The sequence below is a fragment of the Propithecus coquereli genome, unplaced genomic scaffold (genome assembly GCF_000956105.1).
Source record: "Propithecus coquereli isolate 6110/MARCELLA unplaced genomic scaffold, Pcoq_1.0 Scaffold473, whole genome shotgun sequence".
NCBI classification, from domain to species: Eukaryota; Metazoa; Chordata; class Mammalia; order Primates; family Indriidae; genus Propithecus; species Propithecus coquereli.
This window is the reverse complement of record NW_012150541.1, coordinates 2,061,619-2,082,569: the sequence shown is the minus strand read 5'-3', so window position 1 is coordinate 2,082,569 and position 20,951 is coordinate 2,061,619. Positions and strand designations below refer to the sequence as shown.

At 46.7% G+C, this 20,951-nt stretch overlaps 1 protein-coding gene across 1 annotated transcript in view; it reads right to left on the bottom strand.

Moving 5' to 3' along the window:
* ADAM12 (ADAM metallopeptidase domain 12) overlaps positions 1-20,951 on the bottom strand; it is a 307,846-nt gene that overhangs the window by 64,641 nt on the left and 222,254 nt on the right. The window contains exons 6-8 of the mRNA XM_012655353.1: positions 14,998-15,181; positions 7,533-7,598; positions 6,361-6,432 (exon numbers count right to left, since the gene is read on the bottom strand). Of these exons, the coding sequence (XP_012510807.1) occupies positions 6,361-6,432; positions 7,533-7,598; positions 14,998-15,181 (322 nt within the window). The remainder of the gene's footprint in view (positions 1-6,360; positions 6,433-7,532; positions 7,599-14,997; positions 15,182-20,951) is intronic.

Below are 20,951 nucleotides of genomic sequence, written 5' to 3'. Positions count from 1 at the left end.
GCATTTGTATGGAAGCACACATTTCAAATGATTCATTGGTGATTTAAAATGTGCATTAGGTGTATGTGATAGCGAAAGACTCGGGTTAATATCCACTGCAAGAAAAACAATGAGTGAATTAGGATCTTTTAGACACTTCTGCCAAGGACAATAATTTATTCATTTTAAGCAAAATGTTCTGCCTGTGAGTTACTGAAAATGAATCTGCATTAATTTTTCAGTAAAGACTCAGCCTTGGCTGACATTATCATATTCTGTTACCTATAATCAACCTAGAAGGTTTTAATTAAATGAAAAAGTCAATATCTTTCAGAATAATAAAGGCATAAACAAAACCCTTCTTCGGGAACTTTAATGACCATCCTTCTCCCCACAGCCAGAAGTGAGCTCACCAACGCTGTCATGGGAAAGATCTGTTCAATGCAGTTCATCTTTCACGGGCTTGTGAACTAAAGCTTCAGGGACACCACTGAAAGCGAGTACTCTCATCCCCTGGCTGTCCCCCACTTTCATGTGTTCCTGACTTCGGCCTACAGCACATACTCCATGGGTAGATAGCCTGGTCAGAGGAAGGGAAAGTAACTCTTCCGATGACCGAGGGATGGATTTGTCTCATATAAGCCCGGGGGGCCAGAATGAGCAGTCTGGGTAGAGGTATGGACTACCTATTGTCACCACGCACATCACCTGGACAGGGAGATGGCTCTGTGCTTCGAGTTGAGGGCGTGAGGACATGGGACCACTGGTTGGCTGTAAAATCTTTCAATGCCCCTCATCTATAGGCAGCACCCAATGAGAAAGCCCTCATCTTCTGAGACCCCAGGTGGCCAAGGAGAAAAATGGGGCTAGTGACAGCAGCCAAAGATAAGCTCCAGGTGTCAGCAGGGCCTATTCTCAGCTGCTAGAAGCATCTGGCCAACGAGGAACAAACTCGAAGAGCCCTGCATTGGATAGTTAAGCACCATTCCAATGTGGTGAGCTCAAGTACAAGAAACTCCTCAAAGTTGCACATCTGACCCCAGATTCTAACCCGCATAAGGCAGGCTCATCTTATCCCTTGCTGGTCCCCACTGCCACATGGTGAGCATTGGGTTAGCAGACGAATAAGACCAGAGTACAAACTACATCACAGAATATAAACTGACTGCCTTGGTCCAACATCGTTTCAAACAGATAACAATTATAGCCATTATATTAATGAGTTAATGAGACAATTACATGACTAAAACACTGCCCAACAGTTTGTTTTTAATCAAGAAGTGCATGTCCTGTGGTATCTACTTGTGAGCACCCAGCCCAGGCTTCCCAGGCAAAATTAAGTTCCTGGAATGCTCTGGAACTCCGAGTGCACATGTTTGGCCGCCGTCCTTTGAGAGATTACATTTTCAGCTGTACTGTATACAAAGGTAACAGTGATGAGAAAGCAGAAATGGTTCTGACGCAATGCTGATGTTTACATTAATACCAGCCTGCTAAGAGATGTCCTCAGAGTCAAATAGCCCACGTGGGCTTCAGGGCTGTCATCTGTGAAGGGGACGCTACATTTGCTTCCCTGGAGTGGTGTATGGAAGCAGTAATTAAGGTCTGCAAAAAAATCATTGTCATCATTTCTCAGTGAAAAGTTTGCTGCTTACTAGTCCAGGAGCTTTTCATAATAATGATGGGTTTTGCATTCCACCAATTAGCCTTCTCAAACCACATCTTTTGAACAGATTTCATACTTAGTGGTATATAACGTACAATCCCCTTCTCCAAAATTAGTGCCACTGATTAACTGTCATATGTGTGAAACCCACATCGAGCCATCATACGCCTTTACTGCCTGCTCTGAAAGTTCTTTCCAGGGCTGCCGACGGGTTCCCTTTGGTTCTTCCTGACAACCAGCGCCACAGCTAACACTCAGCATCACTACACCCAGGCATGACGCTAAGGTGCTTCTGTGCTGCAGCTCAGTCCTCAAAATAACCGTATAAGAACTATTCTTATTCCCATGTTATAGTCAAGGGCAATTGAGGCTTGGAGAGCCCAGGAACTTACTCAAGATTGCAATTGCATGGCTGGGGTTTGAAGACAGGCAGTTGACTCTGACGCTCACGTTTTTAACCACAAAGTAACACTGCCACCTTAGCAAGTGCTGACACTCCCTTCCAAGAGGCTCGCTGTGACCCTAGGCCCAGAGAGAAGCTTACACATGAGGCTTGGCAGTCGCTTGCCTCATTTGCAAATCCCAGAATGTACGTGGACACAGTCAGGGACCCAGCTGAATAGATTCACCCGACAGCAGCAAATATTTGCTTGGCTCTTGCTGTGGGCTAGGCCTGGCAGCAGCAGAGAGGACAAAGCTTAGGATGCCCTCACCACTGCCACCCGAACGCTCAGAGGTCATCAGGAGGCTCGTGGCATGGAACGCTTAGCCATGACTCCAGTGAACTCCAACATGGTGAACTGCCCAGCACTTGTGCAAACAGGACGTCCAGGGATGCTGTCCTGGGTGGGGTGGGGTCAAGAAGGCTTTCAGGAAGAAACAAGGGGGTGGAATCCCCCGGGATCTGCCAAAGGAACGAGCATCCTTCGGGCAACTGGTCTGAGGGGAAGAGGGGAAGAAAACTGTCACACAAGTGAAAATACCCAGAGAAATTGATCACACAGAAGATGGTATTTTCACAAGTAGATCACTGAATTCACAGCTGGTGCTAGCCCCTCGACGAACAAGAAGGCAGATGGGAGGTGAAGGGTTAAAGAGGCAAAGCCTGGCAACCACTTCCTCCCAAGGCGCTCGCTCCCCAGCAGGAATCAGGACCCGGGAAAAGTGTCCAGAGGTCGTCCTGCAAGTATGCGTGTCAACCATGCGCTCTGTGTTTCACTTGTGGGGGGATTTCCTGAATGTCCCAGAATGTCACCTTTCTTACTCAATCACTTCTGTGTCTTCCATGCCAACACAGCCCAGCAGTTATTAATTTAGAATAGCCCGGGCAAGCCAAGACTTCAGCCAATGAGGAAGTTGCCACGGGGACAGTCTCTGTGTTTTAGGCCGAGACGCTCCCACTTGCAGAGTTGCAAAGCTGAAATTTGGGAAGTTTTACAGAGCCAGGGGCCACCAGATGACAGACGTGGATGCACAGTCTCTTAAGGACCCTGGGTGCCCCCACCAGGGCCTCTGGGGTCTGCTGGGGGCAGACAAGGACGCCAGGCCGGACGTATCTGTGCCCAGCACATGGGCTCTCTCCCCACCACGGGCATGGGAACAGCCAGGCTGGCACCCTCAACCGAGTCCCTCAGGACTTTTCTGAGGCACGGTGTCCTTTAACTACCAGCGCAAATTACTAACAAACCCCCAATTGCTTGTTTTTGGTTTTGCAGACTGAAGCAAGATATAACCTAGAATAAAACGTAAAGAAATACAAACACCGAGAGCCAAAACATATCACTTTTAAAAATGGGGTTTTCAGCAATTTCCGCTGCGGGTTTAATATAGTTCATCATTTGCTTTTACTCCTGCAGCCTAAGAAGAACTCACGTTCTCTCCTTTCTGTGCAGTCTGAGGACAGTCCGAGGCCTTCCAGGCAGTGGTCTGACTCGCTCGCCTTGGGGCGGTGGCCTGTGCTGGCGGCCAGGGCACCCGAACCTTTGGCCTAAGTCAGCAGGTCACAGACCCGCCTCACGCTGGAATCGCTGGAGGACCCTGGGAAGTACCTGTGCCCAGGCTCTACCCTAGGCTGATCGAATCCGAATCCCGGGGCTGAGACTTGGGAATCAGTGTTTCAAAAAGTAAACATGCAAACAAATAGACAAACAGAAGTCCCCCAGGATTCTAATGCCCGGCCGGGATGGAGATGCCGTCTGACTCCCGTGTTGTCCGTGACAACCCCCCTGGACCACCCCTCAGCCTCCCTGCCAGAAGGACTTGTCTGTCGCCAGGATTCTCCTGCATCTTGACTCTGTGATATAGTTTCCTTTGCAAAGAGGAGCTACGGAAAACGTATCCACAAGCAGGGGTTGCCAGGGAGTCTGACCGGCCTCGAAGGTCTGCTGGACAAGGGTGACGACATACTGATGCACACTGATGACCACGTGTGTTTTCTGAGTTTTAGAAAGTTCCTTCCAGTCACAGCCTCTCTGAGTGCCAGGCCCAGATCTCTGACTGCTCAGAGCGCCCCCCAAACTCCTCTTCCCACGCCTGCTTTCTTTGGGATATGAGGCATCGTGTGCTGCCTCCTCACCACGAGACTGCGGCCATTTGGACTCCTGCTCACCCTCCGCTCGGCCACGGGGTCCTGGGACTCCCAGCAAGTGCCACAGTCGAGGCCAAGTCAACGAGATTAGGGCTCGCTCCTGGTCCTGCAAATTACCAACCTCTGCACACCTCGGCCTCTTCTGCTCTATAAATGGGAACAATAGCACCTACCTGGAGTGTAAGCCAAGCGCTTAGAGCCTGGCACATAGTGACTGCTGAAAAAATGTATCAGTAGCCCCATCTCTTCAGATGTCTCTGGATCCTCGACCTTCTCACAGCTCTACCTCCCTGCCCGGAGTCAGGCCTTCATCATTTCCATGCGGTTGGCTTCTACCCGGTCCTATTTGTCTTTGCTTACTGCGTCCTCTCCGCTGACTGCAGGGGTATTTTTGTATAATCCTGTATCTCTCCCCTGCTTAAAAACATTCATCTAGCTCTCCACTGACTGCAGAGTAAGGTCAAGACAGCTTTGTAGGGCATCCGGGGCCTCAGCATTCAGAGTCCCTACAGCTTCATCCCCTCCTGCCCTAGATGTGTGTGCATGTACGTACGTACAAACGTGAGTGTGCATGCACACGGATACACACGCATACAGTACACACAAATGCACACATGTATGCACACACGTGCACACACACATGCATGCACAAACACATGCATGCACACACACACGTGCTCCCTTTAGTCATAAGGAGCTACACGCCATGTCCAGATTTGCGGAACACAAGCCAGGCCCTGCCATGCTCTGCTCGGGTGAAACCGCACTCACCTTGTGGGGTTCTCTCCCTGCAAAGACGCCCTGACCCTGGAGGAGTGAGCGACTCTTTTCTGTGTTTCTGTAACCTCAGGTCGCAGCATGAGTCTCCTTTCTGATGCCTTGGACCACGCCAAGTGCTCTGTGCGTCTGCTTCTCCAAGAAGCTTAACTCTCTTAAGTGGAGGGACCACGTGTGATTCGTTTTGAATTCTTGATGCTCAGTGCCTGGTACCACGTATAAGGCTTTGTATAATGGAGTTGAATTTCTGGGAGGACCTTTGCCTTCATTTCTCTAAAGACTTAGAAAACTCCATTCAAATATAATAGGATTGCTCGGAAACGAAGCTACAGCGAAGCACGCTCCTGAACCACTGTGTGGAAAATCTGACCATTTCAGAGGATCCTGGCTGTGTCTGAAAGGCTCAGCAGGGACCAGGCCCCTTCTCACGCTGTCCTCACAGGCAGGACACACAGTGTTGTTTAGAAGCTACAGGTGCTCTAGGACTGTGGTTGCCAGCCACGTCGCACGTGGGAATGGCTAGGGAGCTCCTGAAAGTACTGCCATCCGGCCCCTGGCCCCCACGTGATGAAGGCAGAATGTCTTTGAAGGCTTCCAAGGCAACTCCAATGTGCAGGTATGAGAAGCCCTGCTTTAGGCCGGGAGTCATGTGTTGGTGAAGCACAGATGGTTTAGACAGACAGCTTCCCCATTTCCTTGCCAACAGGCAATGTGAGGAGCAGTTGGTGGGCAAATACCCCCAGGGCTAGACCAAATTTCCAGGGGCTCTTCCAGTAAAGACATCATCTTCGTGAAAGGTGTTTCTGACCTACTTGTTCTTGGTGAGGGATTTTCCAATAGCTGACTGAACTGAAGGTCAGTCTCTGTGTCCCAGGACAATAGACCTGTGGGTCCCTTATAAATGAGAGCCCACCCTCAGGGCCACACTGGCACAGGGCTGCACCGATGGGGATGCTTTCAAGGGGCCTGGGGAATCTGCCACAGGGAGACTTGGGAGAGGCCCCAACTCAAGGGTTTTCAAAAGGGCTGGATGCACCCTGCAGGGGTTCGGGATCTAACGTGGGAGTCCAAGGTCCTCTCGGATTGGCACTCTGGCCAGGGGAGAGCCTGGAGGAAGCTGTATCCCCAAGGCCACCACAGTCAAGGTGGCATCTTTGGAAGCCGCCCCAGGACCCAGGCCTTATGGGCTCAGAGGACGGGAAACTCCCAGTTCCAGCCCAGGGCCCAAGTTCCGAGGCCCAGCCCAGAGCCTGGTCTCCCTGGTAAGTCTCACGAAGTGCTCAATTCCCTCAACCTCGTTTCCGAACATTTACGTGATCTGAGTAATGTAATCACCTGAAAAAGAACTTACCTTGTCAACGTGATTAGCAATCTCTATTAATCGCTGCTTCACTTTTTCCAGATCTTTTCCTTGCCTCTGAAACTTAACAATTTTAAATGTCAGTATTAATAATGGCAAGAATATCAATCAAATCTCATCTTCCCAGCTCCTGGAAATGTACAGTCTTGGGCTTTTGCAAACCACCCGGGACCGTCCAGGGTTTATGGTGAAATGAGCTCGAATCCTGCCGAGTAATTTCCCCGGCTGGGGACTCCCTGAAACTCCCTGAAACTCTCCCAAGCCAAGTGCTCGTAAGATAGCAACTTCTGCAATTTTCCATCCTCATAAATGATGGAGGCAGTGACATGTTTTGGCAAAGAGGATACAGACAACGAAAAGGCCGTCCAAAGCCATTTTTCATGTCATCAACTTGATTTTAGCTTCCTGAGAAATTTGCTTTATATTTGTTTGAAAAAATTGAATAGTAAAAGTAATAGAAGCTCATGGCAACCCCTCAAACAACACAGACGAGAATGGATAAGAAGTTAACAAATTCCGCATTCTCCTCTCTAATCTGACCTTCCGGAATGGGAACAGTTTTCCAAGAAATTGTCAAGCACGTTTCATTCATGTGTGTTGAATGAGTCCATGAGAAAATGTCACCTAATTCATAATATGTCAATGAGGCAATAAATAGAAGATAATCTAAAAGAAAAAACTAATTCAAAATTAATTAAAAGATAAAACTAACGTAGTATCAAGCCATACATCAGAGGGTAGGATTTTTCTGCTGTGTCTCTCCAGCCTTTATTCATACCTTCATTCATTCGCTTTTAGAACATGTCAGACATTTTAAAAACTAAATTTTTCCACAAAATGTTTTAAAATACAATCTAAAGCCACCTGTCATTTCCTCTCAACAATTCTCTTTGTTTTGAGAGCTTAGCTACTGAGCAACTCTGTTTTTTCCTGCAGGCTTTGCTTTTATTTTATAAAATCAGATACATTTTTAATATCGTATGCTTTATAAAGTCAGAAAACCACTTTTTTCAATGGGTTGTTTCCAATGCTTTTAAGAGCACCCAGAAAATGGGGTAACTAAAGCAAGTAATAAGTTGCTAAACATTTTCTCTTCTTTCTTTCTTTCTTTCTTTCTTTTTGTTTTTAACTAACCATGCTGAGAAATTTCAAAGAGTTCTTACCTCTCGGTTGTCTGCTACGATAACCAGCTCTACGTACTTGGTCATCTTGAGGGTCTCTCTTTTATGCTGCCAAAAGTAAACACGAATTTATTTCCCTTAATGCCTCTCTGGGGCTTCCAGAACACTGCCCATGTCTTTCAAGCCAACCACTTCAAAGTGAGAATCTGTCCCCACCATCCTCCCCTGCACCTCCACTCCATCCAGAAGTTTGACCCCAACCCCAACAATCTCTTTGTAAAAAACCTTCTCGGCATGAGTGACCAGCTTCTGTTTCCATTTGGGAAATCCTTAAAAAGGATTTTAACCTTTCTGCTGAATCATCAACTATAGGATCACCGAAAGTCAAGATCATTACTAAACAAGACGGGCACATAAACAGACAGAACCAAAGCGCTCTCTAGAACAGGAGCCAGTCAAAGGCCATTTATTGCGGACCACACACAGCACATTTGAAAATCATTGCAGAAGATGACGGAATTCAGCGTATCAAGATGTTCCCTTCGTCTGTATGGTCCAAACGAACCTGTTTTGTGACTTGGGAAAAGTGGAAGAGAGTATGTTTTGAACAGGAACTGCATAATCATTTAAAAATCAAGTTAGAAGCAACGAAAGGGGTGGTCTGGAGGAAGGAGAACAGCCAGGCTGACAAACGGGCCAGAAAGAGGCATGAGGAGGAGAAACAGAAGGGAGCAAAGAGAGACAGAAAGAAATGGTGTTAAGAAAAAAAAAGAAAAGGTTGAAACCTGCCACTGGAGAATGGGAATTTTGTAAGAGCGAAACAGTTGAGAAGAATATGGAAATTGGATATCAGGTGGGGGACGGAGAAGATTCAGGCAGCGGAAACATGAACCCAGAAAGGCAGCCTCTGAAGCTGGTTAAATTTTAATCAAACTTTCTCCAGAAGCCTTCACACTCTTCTGTGAATCACTGAGAGAATCCCAAAGGCATTTTTAGGAGAAATAAAGCAATTCATAGTAGGTGGTCTCAGAAAGCAAACATTAAAAACAAAAAACAAAACCTTCTGTTTCTGCAATAAGATGCGGTTGGAGGAAACGGGGCTGAACTGGTCTTCGGTCCTGACGACCGACACTGCTGGCTTATGAGTTGCTCCGCACGCTGCCTAAAGCGCGGACCTTGCCTGCTGTAAGCACTCGCTCAGACAAGAGCAAACGTGACTGAAGTATGCTTAGAATTGGGTTTCCAGTCGCACGATCCTGAGGGAAACATCTTTTATAAAACAAACCCCCACCAGTCCAGGACCTTCCGAACAGATTTTTACAAGAAAAATGTTTGTATTATGGCAGTCTTCCTACCTGCCGCCCCGCTGTGCTGATTCATGAATTTAGGTGTCCCTGAAGAAATCTGGAAACCTCATGGAGGAAGGGAAAATAAAGCACCATGAAAGGTATAATTTCTCATATTTTTACAATGTTACAAGAAAAAAAGTGTCATGTTTTGCTGCTACACGCTGTAGGCGTGCTTTATGGCAGTAACTATGTGCTACTTGTAAAGGGAAAAAAATGAGCCTCCCTGGTTCCCATCGGTGCACACGAAATGAGACACCTTCTGCAAGTGTGAAGATCTTGCCCCCTTTCCTTACTGAGGTATGAAAGAAGCAGAAATCTCTCTTTTGCCCACAATTCCCTGATTAGCCATTAATAAACTCAACTGATTATGTAGAAGAAAATATAGCTCTAGAAATAAAAAAACAAATTAATCCCCTATTGAAAAACGCATTGAAAGGACTCTGGATGTTTAGCCGTTTACACTTCTCAGCCTGGGAGGGGTGGAATAAATGACCGGGGGCCATTTCCAACTGGCTTTGGCTCATCATTTAGAAAATACACAATTCCAGATAATGAAAACAAACACATGAACACAATTTCCCTGTCTCTGCAGTTTTCAGAGAAGTCCACATTTTCTCATGAATTCAGAGAATTGCAAGCTCAGAGAGAAGCTTAACCGCATGATAATAAAACACGGGGGGGCGGGGGGAGTGGCCGGCTCTCAGCCTCCGAGGTCCTCTGCCCCCTTAGTTGCACATACAGAGAGGCTTAAATTACCTCCACGTGATTTCCACCTATCTGGGCTGCCCAGTTTAAAAAAAATCATATTTTAAACTTGTGATATAGAGAGCAACATTCGAAACTGGTTGCTTGATTGAATTTTCATTTTTTGAGTCATGAACAAAGGCCCTTCCCCAAACAGGAACATGAGCCTCCGGGCTTGGCCCAAGAGCCTGTTCCAAGGTGGAGACAGAGGAATTCTATGAGTCTTGCTCAAGAGGGAACCAGTTCCTGGGCCTCTCAAAGCCATCACAGCCAAGTTCCCAGGGATAGATATTCTCCAAACAGCCTGCAGCGAGAGCTCTGGCACTGGGAACTTGAGTTAGAAAAGCAAGCTGAGATTAGGGTGACAATAAATCCTCATTGCAATCCTTTCTTCATACGGGTCAGAACATTTGTAAAGCGTTAGTTCGTCCCACAACACCTACTGGGAGCACTGTGTGTGCGAGACACTGTGTTGGGGGCCGGGGAATCCAAGGTTCCTGCCTCCTGGCGGGGGGAGGAAGGGAAGACAACACAGGATTAACAAAAATAAGACAAAGTGCAACAAAGGAAATAAACAGGGTCTGCAATCAGGATGAAGCTGGAGGAGGGGCTAAGTTCACCGAGCCCTGAAGGATGAGAAAGCAGGTGTTGGGGCTCAGAATCTGATACCCCAAAATACGGCGCTTTGTACATGCCGAACTGAAAAGGGAGCTTCAAGATCCCTGTGACCTCCTGTCCCCCAGGCCCCCACTGTCTCTCCCAAAGCACAGGATTCTCTGAAGTTCCTTATGTGCCTGAAGTCCAGACCTACCAAAGAAGAAAATAATGACCTCTGCTCCCTTCTCTGAGTTTTCAAGAACTGAACTCACGTCACAGGAAGGAAGACTAACGTCTGTTCACAAACCTAGACAGACTGCTGTAACAAACCATTGTCTGCTCTGGGGCCCAACAGACTTTGCTTCAAAATGAGATTTTGTTCTTCAAGCCCACTGGATTGTCCCCAGTAAGCACTTATTGTCCCTCAACAGAATTCCCCTTCTCCCCACTCCCATCACATGTTTTGCCAGGCTCAAGCCCCCATTCTTTCCATGCCCTCAATATGGTATGTAAGCTTCTGCACCCCACTGACGGGTTGGGTCTTCATTCCGAAGGCTCCTGTGTAGACATGTTAAATAAATTCGTATGCCTTTTCTCCAATTAATCTGCCTTTTGCGAGCTGATTCTTCAGCAAACCCTCTGAGGGTGAAGGAGAAGTTTCCTTGGCCCCAACACAGGTATGTGTGGAAGTTGTTGCAGGAACAGTGTTTCAGGTAGATGGAACAGCAGCTGCAGAAGCCCTGAGGCTGGGGAGAGCTTGGCGTGCTGGAGCAATGGGCAGTACGGCTGGAGTCCACTAGTGAGGGGGGCGAGTGGACAAGAAGAGGCCCAAGATAGGGACAGGACGCTGGGGCCGTGGCAAGGAGGCCAAATGGCAGCCTAAGTGTCTAAGAGCATGAGAGTCCCCGAATGTGAGATTTTAAAGAAATCATTTTGGCTGCCGGGAGGAGGATGGATTCCGAGGGGATGATGTCGGAAGCTGAGAGCGCAGTGAGGAGGCCGCGCAGCTGTGCAGGTGAGAGCTGGCGACGGCTGGAGACAGTCATGATGGACGGTGGCAAACACACCCGAGTGGGCTGTGATACGCCCCGGACAGCAAAGAACAATGACCACGGAACCAGGGCCAGTGTTTCCATAGCTGGCGAGATGAGCACCTTAAACGAACCCAAAGTTTGGCTCATCTTCCTGTGAGCAAGGAACAGTTGGCACCACTTCAAGTGGGGCTCCAGACCTCGACTCTCTGGTCACTTCATGAATATTTGTAAGTTGAGCTTGATCCTGGTCGGCAAAGGTCGTCTCCACCATCCCTGTCAGTGACTCTTGGCTGATTTTATCTGCCTGGGCCACAGCCTGGGAGGCCTGGCTAGCGGGTAGGCTGGCGGAATTAAGCAAAAGAAACAATATGCTAGGAGAATGGGCTGAATCTGATAAACTGAACGTTAATTAGGGACAAATGGCAAGTACTGAAATTGAGTCCAAAAAACCGGTGGCACAAGTAAGGGCTGTTATTTATTTATCCAGAGTTTTAATGGATTTGACACTCAGGAGGAATCCACGCTGGGAAATTTAGAACCTCAGCTCCACAAATAGATATTCAAAGCCCAGGGCCAAGGCAGTGGTGCTGCTTCTTCTCCATCATCAAGCTCTAAGAACCACCAAGGCCGTAGGAGAACAGGATGTGGTCTCTCAGAGGAGGATGCAAGATGGTCATGCTAGAGAGGAATTCAACATGCCTGTCATAATTAATCAGTTTTTACATGGTTCTGGCCCATTCCTGACATTCAACTATTGTTAGGCTCCACATATATGTTGCTGTTACTATTACTACTACCACCACTTCTATGGCTTCTATGGAACAAGTATGCTAGGCTATCTAGAAACACAGAAGCAATAGCACCAGGTCATTTCAGAATGGCTGCATTTGAGAAAACACAACAGTATCTCCCTAACAGGCTCGCCTGTATGTACACAGCAGCCCAAGCAAACGTTTCTTTCCAGAGAAGGCAGCAACTTTTACATGTGACTCATAATTATCCATACTAATGGAGGGGAACAATGGCACAGATAATCCCTAAAGAAAGGACAATTCAAAAGTAATTTGCATTTGCCTTTGGGATGTGTTATGCGATTTTCCCCAGACTGACTGCCTTTGCCTTCCTCACAGCTTGCTCAGGCTAATGTGAAAATTAGTTTGCAATCTTGAATGCAAAGCCCACAGAGAGGGGAATCCAATGTAGGTGAGCAGAGTGGATTTAAAAATCCGCACAGGACAGAACTGACTATGATACTCCCTGTCTCTCTGTGCCCTTCCAGGGGCGACTCGGGCTCTCACTAAAATCTAACATAGAGCCCTGTAAAAATGACAAACAATAGTGCAGGTTTATATTATAGCTGGTGTAGACCCAGAGTGCAGATTTATTCCTGATGTTCCATGAAGAAAAATGCGAACAAGTGCAGAAAATTCACAGTCTGCAAAACAATCTTTGCAATAGTTAACATTTAGCGGGGGCGGAAAAATGCTGGGAAGAAGCAGATGCAGTTTCTGCGCTGCATAAACAAGATTAGTTAGCTGCAGTTATATTGATTTTTTAAAGCGTAAAATAAAGGCAGCGTAAGTGAGGCAGGTAACATCCCTTTCATATTTAGCACAGGTGCTAACCAAAACAATCTTCTATATAATTGCAATTCCCAAGCATTCCGCTTATTTGAAAATTAGTTTTTGCACCATTTTCATTATACACATGCACTTTAAGTCCAGGATGCTTTCTCTTCCGTAAAAACAATCACAGCTATTTCTAGAGAGGAATGTTGCGCACTGAGTCGACCTGGCATCGACGCCTTCCCTTTTCAATTTAAAGGTTCACTTGCACTTCAATATGCATTATTAACAAAACAGCACCGTGATTCGGCTTCTCCCCGTTTCTCGAGTCAAAATGACTGGGAGTTACAATCAGCTCTAGAGAGCTGCAAGCTAAAAGAGTTAAAATATGGCTGGCAAGGACAGACCAAGTTCGTACTGCTAAATAAAACGGCAAACATATTTGAGTGTCATTTAGACCGTCAAATTGTAAATCTTATAATGTGGATAACATGCATTCAACGAGGCACTCAGAGTCAAGAGCCTGCAAGACAACGTGCAAATGTTCTACTTGTTTATGACTATAAAGCTACAGCTTAATCACATCTTATCCACAAAATCAAAGGCAAAAGTGTTTGAAGAGTAAAATAAACATGCGTGGGACCACAGAGGCTGGTCTGTGTGATTGAAGCTCTTAAATTTGTCACTCTAAGATGAGTGGGGGAGAACCGCAGCAGCAGGTTGAAACCCTCCTGAGCCGGTGGGGCTGGGATGGGGGTGATTGCCAAGCTCCGTTCCCTGGGATTAGGTTACAGCCTCTCCCGCCCCGCACGAAGCCACAGCACCCGATGGGAGAGGTCGTCCCCCTTCCTGGGATGGGTCAGAAAAAGGAAAGGCGGTTGCCAGCACCTGCCGCAGAAAATCTCGGAAACACACTAGCAAAGGGGGAGTGAGGGTCGCACGAGCAGGACGCCTGCACCAAAAAGAATGAATCTAAAATCGGAGTTAAGAGTCCTGCACTGGTTTAACCAAGAGTAGTTTGGGGGAACAGACACCTATCCACAGGTATGAGGGGAATTTCAAGAATGAGAAGAAATCATTTAGGATAACCCTTACTGTTTGAATTCAGAAAAATGATGAATAGAATGAACCAAGAATAATATTCACAAAATGTTGAATGCTATACAATGGTCTACTAAAATTAAAGTTAGGAAAGACAAAGCGTGTCGAGAGGAACCTTGAAGAAGGTGTCCTCAGACAGTCAAACATAATCATAAGTGACATCCTATCTATGAATTTTCTTGTCAACAGAGGAAGAGGAAATCCAGAGATGGAAAATCAGGAAATTGTTGATGATTTCCTATCTGGTTGTGCTTATTTAAATTCAGGGACTCCAGCCAAACATGGGGAAGGATCACCTTTAGTCCTTGGGAATAGAGGGCCACTCCTGCCTGTATTGCCCACACAGTAGCGGATGGAAAAGGGACAGGCAGGTGTTTGGGGCGGAGGCTTCATGGTGTTGCATGTGAAGTATCAGAGAGGAAAGTCTATTCACAGAGCAGACTCTGTTAGGCAACTACTCTCTCTAGTACTGCAGTAGAAAGGAAGATCTTTTATGAGCAGATCCAGGGGCTGGTGGCCAGAAAAGACAGACTGCTTGGACAGTGCCATCAGGGAGCTAAGACAGGCATTTGCAGCTTGGACTAGGGGGTCAGCAAAACTCTAAAGCAACACCGCGTGGGCAATGATGCAGTTCACTTCTGCACAAGCACGTGGGCACAGACTGAGAATTTTCTGCAAAGTACCATGAGAACCCAGAATTGCTAATGAAGAAACCTCCATATGGTCTTTCTGCCCCAGCAGGAGGAGAGCTGCTGGAGGCGGGGCGGGGTCCATTCTTGTGTTGCCTGCCATGGTGGGGGCCCAACCCTGGGGCTAGGCCCATGGTAGGGTCTCATGGAAGATCTCGTGAACGGTGATTGGTCATCCTCCGACCCTGACTATGTGACTCTACCCAGAATGTCTGAAGGAGTCTGAGGCTGACGTTGGCAACACGATGACGGAGATTCAGTGGTGGTCACGCTCTTCCACACGACGTCAAGTGCCTGGATACACTGGGCACCTCCGTCCCCCAGACACCACCCCTTGGTGGCAAAGTTTCTCCGGATGTCCCAGCCTTGGGCATCCATAGCTTGAGGCCCTAGCTTCCCAGAAACTTGAAATGGGGTGTCCCTCTTACCCTTCTTGCCCACATGTGAGAGGGTGGCAAGAACGTGTTATCCGCGAGGTCTGACGTGTTATGATGGGATCCACACCATCCCCACGTGCTGTTTAGGTTCTTTGCTGGGAAGAGTTTGTACCTCTGGGTTGCATTTTCCAATGGTTCTAAGACGTAGGTTTCATTTTCAAACATAATAAGTCCCCTGTTGAAAAAGAAATGAGAAGAAGAATGTAATGTTTAAGGATAGGTTCTTGTTTATGGCTAAGACACAGTTCTTAATGAGAAAGAAAATGAAAGGAGAAATACCGATTTATTTCTATTCTCAGGTTTTAATTGGAAAGGACATTTCTGTGCCATATGTTTGCATTCATTAATTTTGCAAATCTTTTGAAAACTAAGTCTGAGGATTTTTTCGTTTGAAATGTTCTGTGGTAAAGAATAGACTGCATTTTGCCTTTATGTGTGTTTTTCTTTTTTTTTTATGTCTCAAAGATATATTACTGGGAAGAAAAGTTGAGGGAAAAGATGTTTCATCTGCTCAGAAAATAACTATATCTGAATTAGCAGACACATTTCAGAGGGAATTTTTTTTAAGGACAACTAATTTACATCTAAATTATTTATGCTGATCAGCCATATTTTCCTGAATATTTGATGGGGTCTGACATAAGGATGAGTACAAATTTATATATTTTATAGTTTACTTATTTAATTTATGGGAGATGTGTGAGTAAAGGAACCAATGAAAGTATACAGAGCATTAGAACTGCCCCTTGAGGGGTGAGGTCTGGCCTCCGGATTCAGTGGACGGCTCCGGACAGAACAGACAAACATCCTGGGAGAAGTCTCAGCCCCAAAGCTGGGCGGCTGCCTCTGGAGCTCAGGTCTGAGTTCCAGTCCGCCACCTACTAGCTGTGTGACCTTGATTGGACTCCTTAATCTCTTTGAGCCTCAGTTTCTTCACCTGTAAAATGGGGCTAACAGTACCTACTTCCCAGGGTTGCTACGTCAGCTCGTTAAAACTTTCAGCTCCGTGGAGGCCCCATGTCAGCGCCTGAATGGTCATAGTTCTCTTTATTATTAATAAAGGCAGATCCGTGGCTTAGGCTTCTGTCAACATGTTATGCCAAAGAGTGACAATCTCAGGAAAGTCCTATGCTTTGTTAGCACATCTGCCCACAGGAATACTAGTCATCCGTGGCTCCCTGATATGAATACAGCATTAATAGGATAAAGACACCTCCGGGAATGACAGTAGCTAAGAAAGAACCCTTTGAGCCAACCTCCAGTTTAGAGAATAAAAGTATAGATTCTTTTAACAAATGAACAAGTTGGCTAAAGACTGTAACCTGCAGAGGCAGAAGTTGGCACTTAGCCAAGGACCATGACACACGTCTGACCTTTCAGAGTGCAGTCGAGGCCATGTCCTGCCCTCTGGAGATGAACAACGCTAGCCTAGGGGTGTCATCTTCCCTCAAGTGATGGGGAACCTTGGCCTGCAGGTTGGTTTCCATTTCTCTCTTTGCCAAGGTGAGACCGTAAAGTACTTTAATTTACAAGGTGGTTTCTGATGCTGAAATAAGGGTTTTTTTTTGTTTTTTGTTTTTTGTGGAGAAATGGCAATTTGGGTAACAGCAAACTGGCAGTTCTTAGAGTTCCCATATGTCTAGCACCTTCCATCATTTAGCAAGGTGGCCACATCTCTCCACTTTAGAAACAAAGTACTCATGCAAACTCATCTGACCGTAAATGGACACCCCTAACACAATGGCAATTAACCTTTTTGAGACATGAACTTCCTTAATTTCTCCCCAGGATGTTTCACACATATACATAACCACAAAACTTTGCAGATCATTTCAGCAGATTTAGGACTGCGGATAAGATCCATGGACTACAGGTTTAGGGAATGAGTTCTAATACACAATCTATGTGGCATCAACCCAAGGCTTTGAGTATGACTTACTCCTTAAGAAACAGCTAATAAAGCTGTAGACTCTAGCAGCTTCCCTCAGACAATTGAGCTTCTTTCCAAAGCAGGGACTGTGCAAGGTGTCCCTGTGTCATTTATTATTGCTCCTCTGTTTGCTCGGCCTATGCTCAGCGGTAGCCCACTGATAGGTATTTCACCACTCAAACTTTAACAGAATGACAGTATTTCAATACTCAAATGCCATGAAAGGAAGAGGTTTGAATTAGTCAAGTATCTATCTTGAACACAACTGGTGAGCAAACACACACAATCATGCATTATTATTCAACTGGTTTACGCCACCAATCCTGTTTTATGAGGTGCTAGGGACAGTGGGAGAAACATGCCTGGACGCCTGCACCCCAACAGATGAGACGGCACCGAGACACACAGGACAGCGCGGCACCATTTGAGAGCTAAGCTGTGCATGATCGAAAGTCATGGCGCTGAACTCTTTGGAGATGGGGGAGCCCAGTGTGGTTTGGAGTAACTGAAGAATTTTTAAATATTTTCAGATCCAAAGTTTCTAGAAATTGTTACTTCATCATGAGAATGTTCTCAGATCTCCTTGTATGTTTTAAGTCATCCGAAGGCCAGATTGATTAAAAGTCATCACATGTAGCTGTTGTCTTCCCCCCAAACCAGGGTCTGTGGGTATCTCCAAGTAGATCATCCCAGCATTAGTTCTGTCATCAACGCTGTGGGGTGGCTGTGTCTCTTTCGTTGAGATGATCTTTACAAAATAAAACGTATTTCTAACTTTAGAGTGGGTAATGGGGCATTTTTGTTTACTAAAGTTGATTTTAAGAAGTCTAACTTAAGAAGGAGAACTTTAAAAAATAGGCAAGGGGAAAGTAGAAATGAACACAACTGACATTCCTGCCCTAAAAAGAAAATAGCACCATTTCATTCTATATTGCAACATTTTCTGTTCTGCATTGAATTTAAATAATCTGAACATTTACAGTAAAACATGTCACCACGTTCTAATCACGAAGAACAAATTGCTAAAAAAGTTTTTCTACTTAGTGGAAAATTTCTAGAAATTGTTACTTAGTCATAAAAATGTTCTCATATCTCCTTTTATCTTTCAAGTCATCCAAAGGCCAGATGTTGAGAAACCAGGGTAAAGGCCTTTGCTTTGCTCCAAACGACTGGCAGCCTATAACACAGCTTAATTAGATAATTGCTTTGGACTGTCTTAGGTATAATTAATCATTTAGCCCTAAAGATTGCTGGAAACAACAGCAGACACAAAATTCAAGCATTTGGGGTTTCTGAGATGTAAAATTTTGATGTTCTCACAGCCCTTACTGGCCCCGAGTTAGAAAACTGAATGTAATTTGTTTTAAGTTGAATGTCATAGATACTTAGTTGCAAACTTGGGAACTGGAAGATCTCAGAGCATGGAAGTTAAATGTAGCACACTTTGAATACGGGGCTCTGTTCCCCTTGATAGAACAGGGGAGAAAGATTAGAAGAGTCTCCTGTGTTTGGGGAGATGAAGACTGCGGGTTTCTTTTCTAGAGGGACAGGAGGAGGATGCTCACACAGCCGCTGCTCTGGCCGTGGTGCTCAATTGGCAGAGTTGGGGACCCAGTCCGGACCTGTGTGTCCAAGGCTCGGGATTCTTAACCTCCATCCTCACCTGCCTCCCTCTGCCCTGAGAGGAGTGAGGTTCCCAGAACAGGGATGAGGGGCCCAGAGCAGGGAGGAGCATGACGGGAGCAGAATTAGAAAAGCAAGAGGCCCAAGAAACCCAGCTACTGCCTGGAAAACCAGCATCCTTCCTTTAAAATCTAAAGTCCTGTCGTTTTTCCTGGAATGGAAACGAAGCGAATCTATTAAAATTTTAAGTTGACTTTGTTAGCTTTCAAAATGAAAACTCAGGAGTCCTATATTTCCTCAAGATACATTTGTATCCTTCTGAAAATTCAGTTTTTAATCTCTGAAGCAATGGCGCGTCAGGCAATACGCAGCTTAATGTTCTTATTCTGACTTTTCTTACTGCGCTCAGGCGAGCAGGACAGCGGCACATGGCTTTCGACTACCTGTAATAAGATAATGATTAGAAAATACGAATTATCCCAGCTAGTTCAGTGTTCAATTGCTAATTGAATTTCCTGGAGAAAGACTTTTGGTCTTAATATCATGCTGTCAATCATAAAGTTGGAAATGCAGGTGGCATGAAATTTAATTTTAGTCCATTTTTTTTTTGGAGGAGCTTATGGGTAAAAGTAATATCCTACTTCATGTGTGTTTGATAAACAGTCACGGCAGCAGTATTAGTTAACACATGAGCACCGCAATCACTCAACAAATAATTTCCACGTGAACTGCTCAGGTACAATCAAAACAAACATTCGTCGTTGTCCTACTATGTGCGAGGCGCTGGGCTCGACATGCACAAACATCCTGCCCTCGGTTCCTCTTTCAAAGGGAACTCGTGACCACAGCGGGAAACATGACAAAAGAGGTAAAAGATTAAACTATCATAAAACATTTTAGGAGTAGTTATTGCTGGCGCATCAATAATAATAATAGCAGCTAGGGTTTATGAAGAAACAGCCCTGAGTCGGGCTCTTTTTTTAAATATCATCTTTATTGAGAAATAATTCATGTACCGTTAAGCTCACCCTTGTAAAGCATGCAATTTAATGGTTTTTATGTTTGTTGAGTTATGCAAACATCACTGCTGTCCAACTCCAGAACATTTTCATCACCCCAAAAGCAACTCTGCTCCATGAGCCAGGCTCTCAAATGTATTATTTTCCCTAATATTTACAACAATGCTGTAAAGCAGACAACACGAGCCCATTTTACTAATGAGGAAACCAACGTCGAGACCCCAAGGTCACTGCAGGAGACTGAACAGTCTCCCCGCCAAAGATATGTTTAAATCCTAATCCCTGGACCCACGAACGTGACCTTATTCGGAAAAAGCGTCTTTGTGGATGTAATTAAGGATCTCAAGATGAGATCACCCTGGATTAGGGTGGCCCTAACTCTAACGACACGTGACCTTCTAGGGCCAGAAGAGGCGGCACAGAGACACAGGAAGGCGGTCAAGTGGAGACGGAGGCGAAAACCGGAGTGAGATGCAGACAAGCTGAGGGAAGCCAGGATCGCCAGAAGCTGCTGGAAGCCAGGGGAGAGGCGTGGAGGGGATGTGCCCCCAGAGCCTGCTGAAGGACCCAGCCCTGCCCACACCCCGATCTTAGACTTCTGGCCTCCACGACAGTGAGAGAATAAACTTCTGTTGTTTACAGCCACCCAGGTTGTGGCAGTTTGCGGTGGCAGCCCTAGGAAACTAACGCAGCCACACAGCTGGTCAGCGGCAGAGCCAGGGTTTCCCAGTCGGACCCGGTCACTTGCCCTCAGTCTCCTCTGCTGTCACCCAGCGCTCACGCCAGGGAGGGCACAGGTGACTCCTGACCGCCAGGCGCCGGGGCAGTTCGGAGCCGGCACGGCACTGCGGGTGAGGGCTGCCGAGCAGCCCCGAGGAGGGGCCTCCAGGGCAGCTCTGAAGGACTGGGAGGAGGGGTGGGGACACGGGGTCCAGGTGAGAGGCCCTGGGGGAGCCCTCGCGGGCGTGAGGAGGGGCAGGGAAGAGGACGACTGTGGCTGAAGCGGGAGCCAGGGAAGGAGGCGCGTGCTGGGCTGGGGGCAGCAAATGGAAGGCCAGGGTCTCACAGCTGCATTCAGCGCCTCCACCCCCGACCCTCACATGAGGCCTCCGATCGTCTGTGGCCTCGCGGCTCCTTGTTCCGCACTCTTCGTGAAGACTGAAGCGCCGCCTCTCACGCACGCTTCACGTCTCCGCGCCCAGCGCTTTGCTCTAGCTGTGCCTTCTCCTCTGAGCCTTTCCTCGCGCCCAGCCCAGAACCCCGACCGCGGCCACCTGCTCCTTGTGCTGCAACTGCTGGTGGCCACACATCCGGCCTCCCTGGACAAAGCCGCATCAGGGCCAAGGCTGCGTCCTGCTCCTCTGTGCACCCGC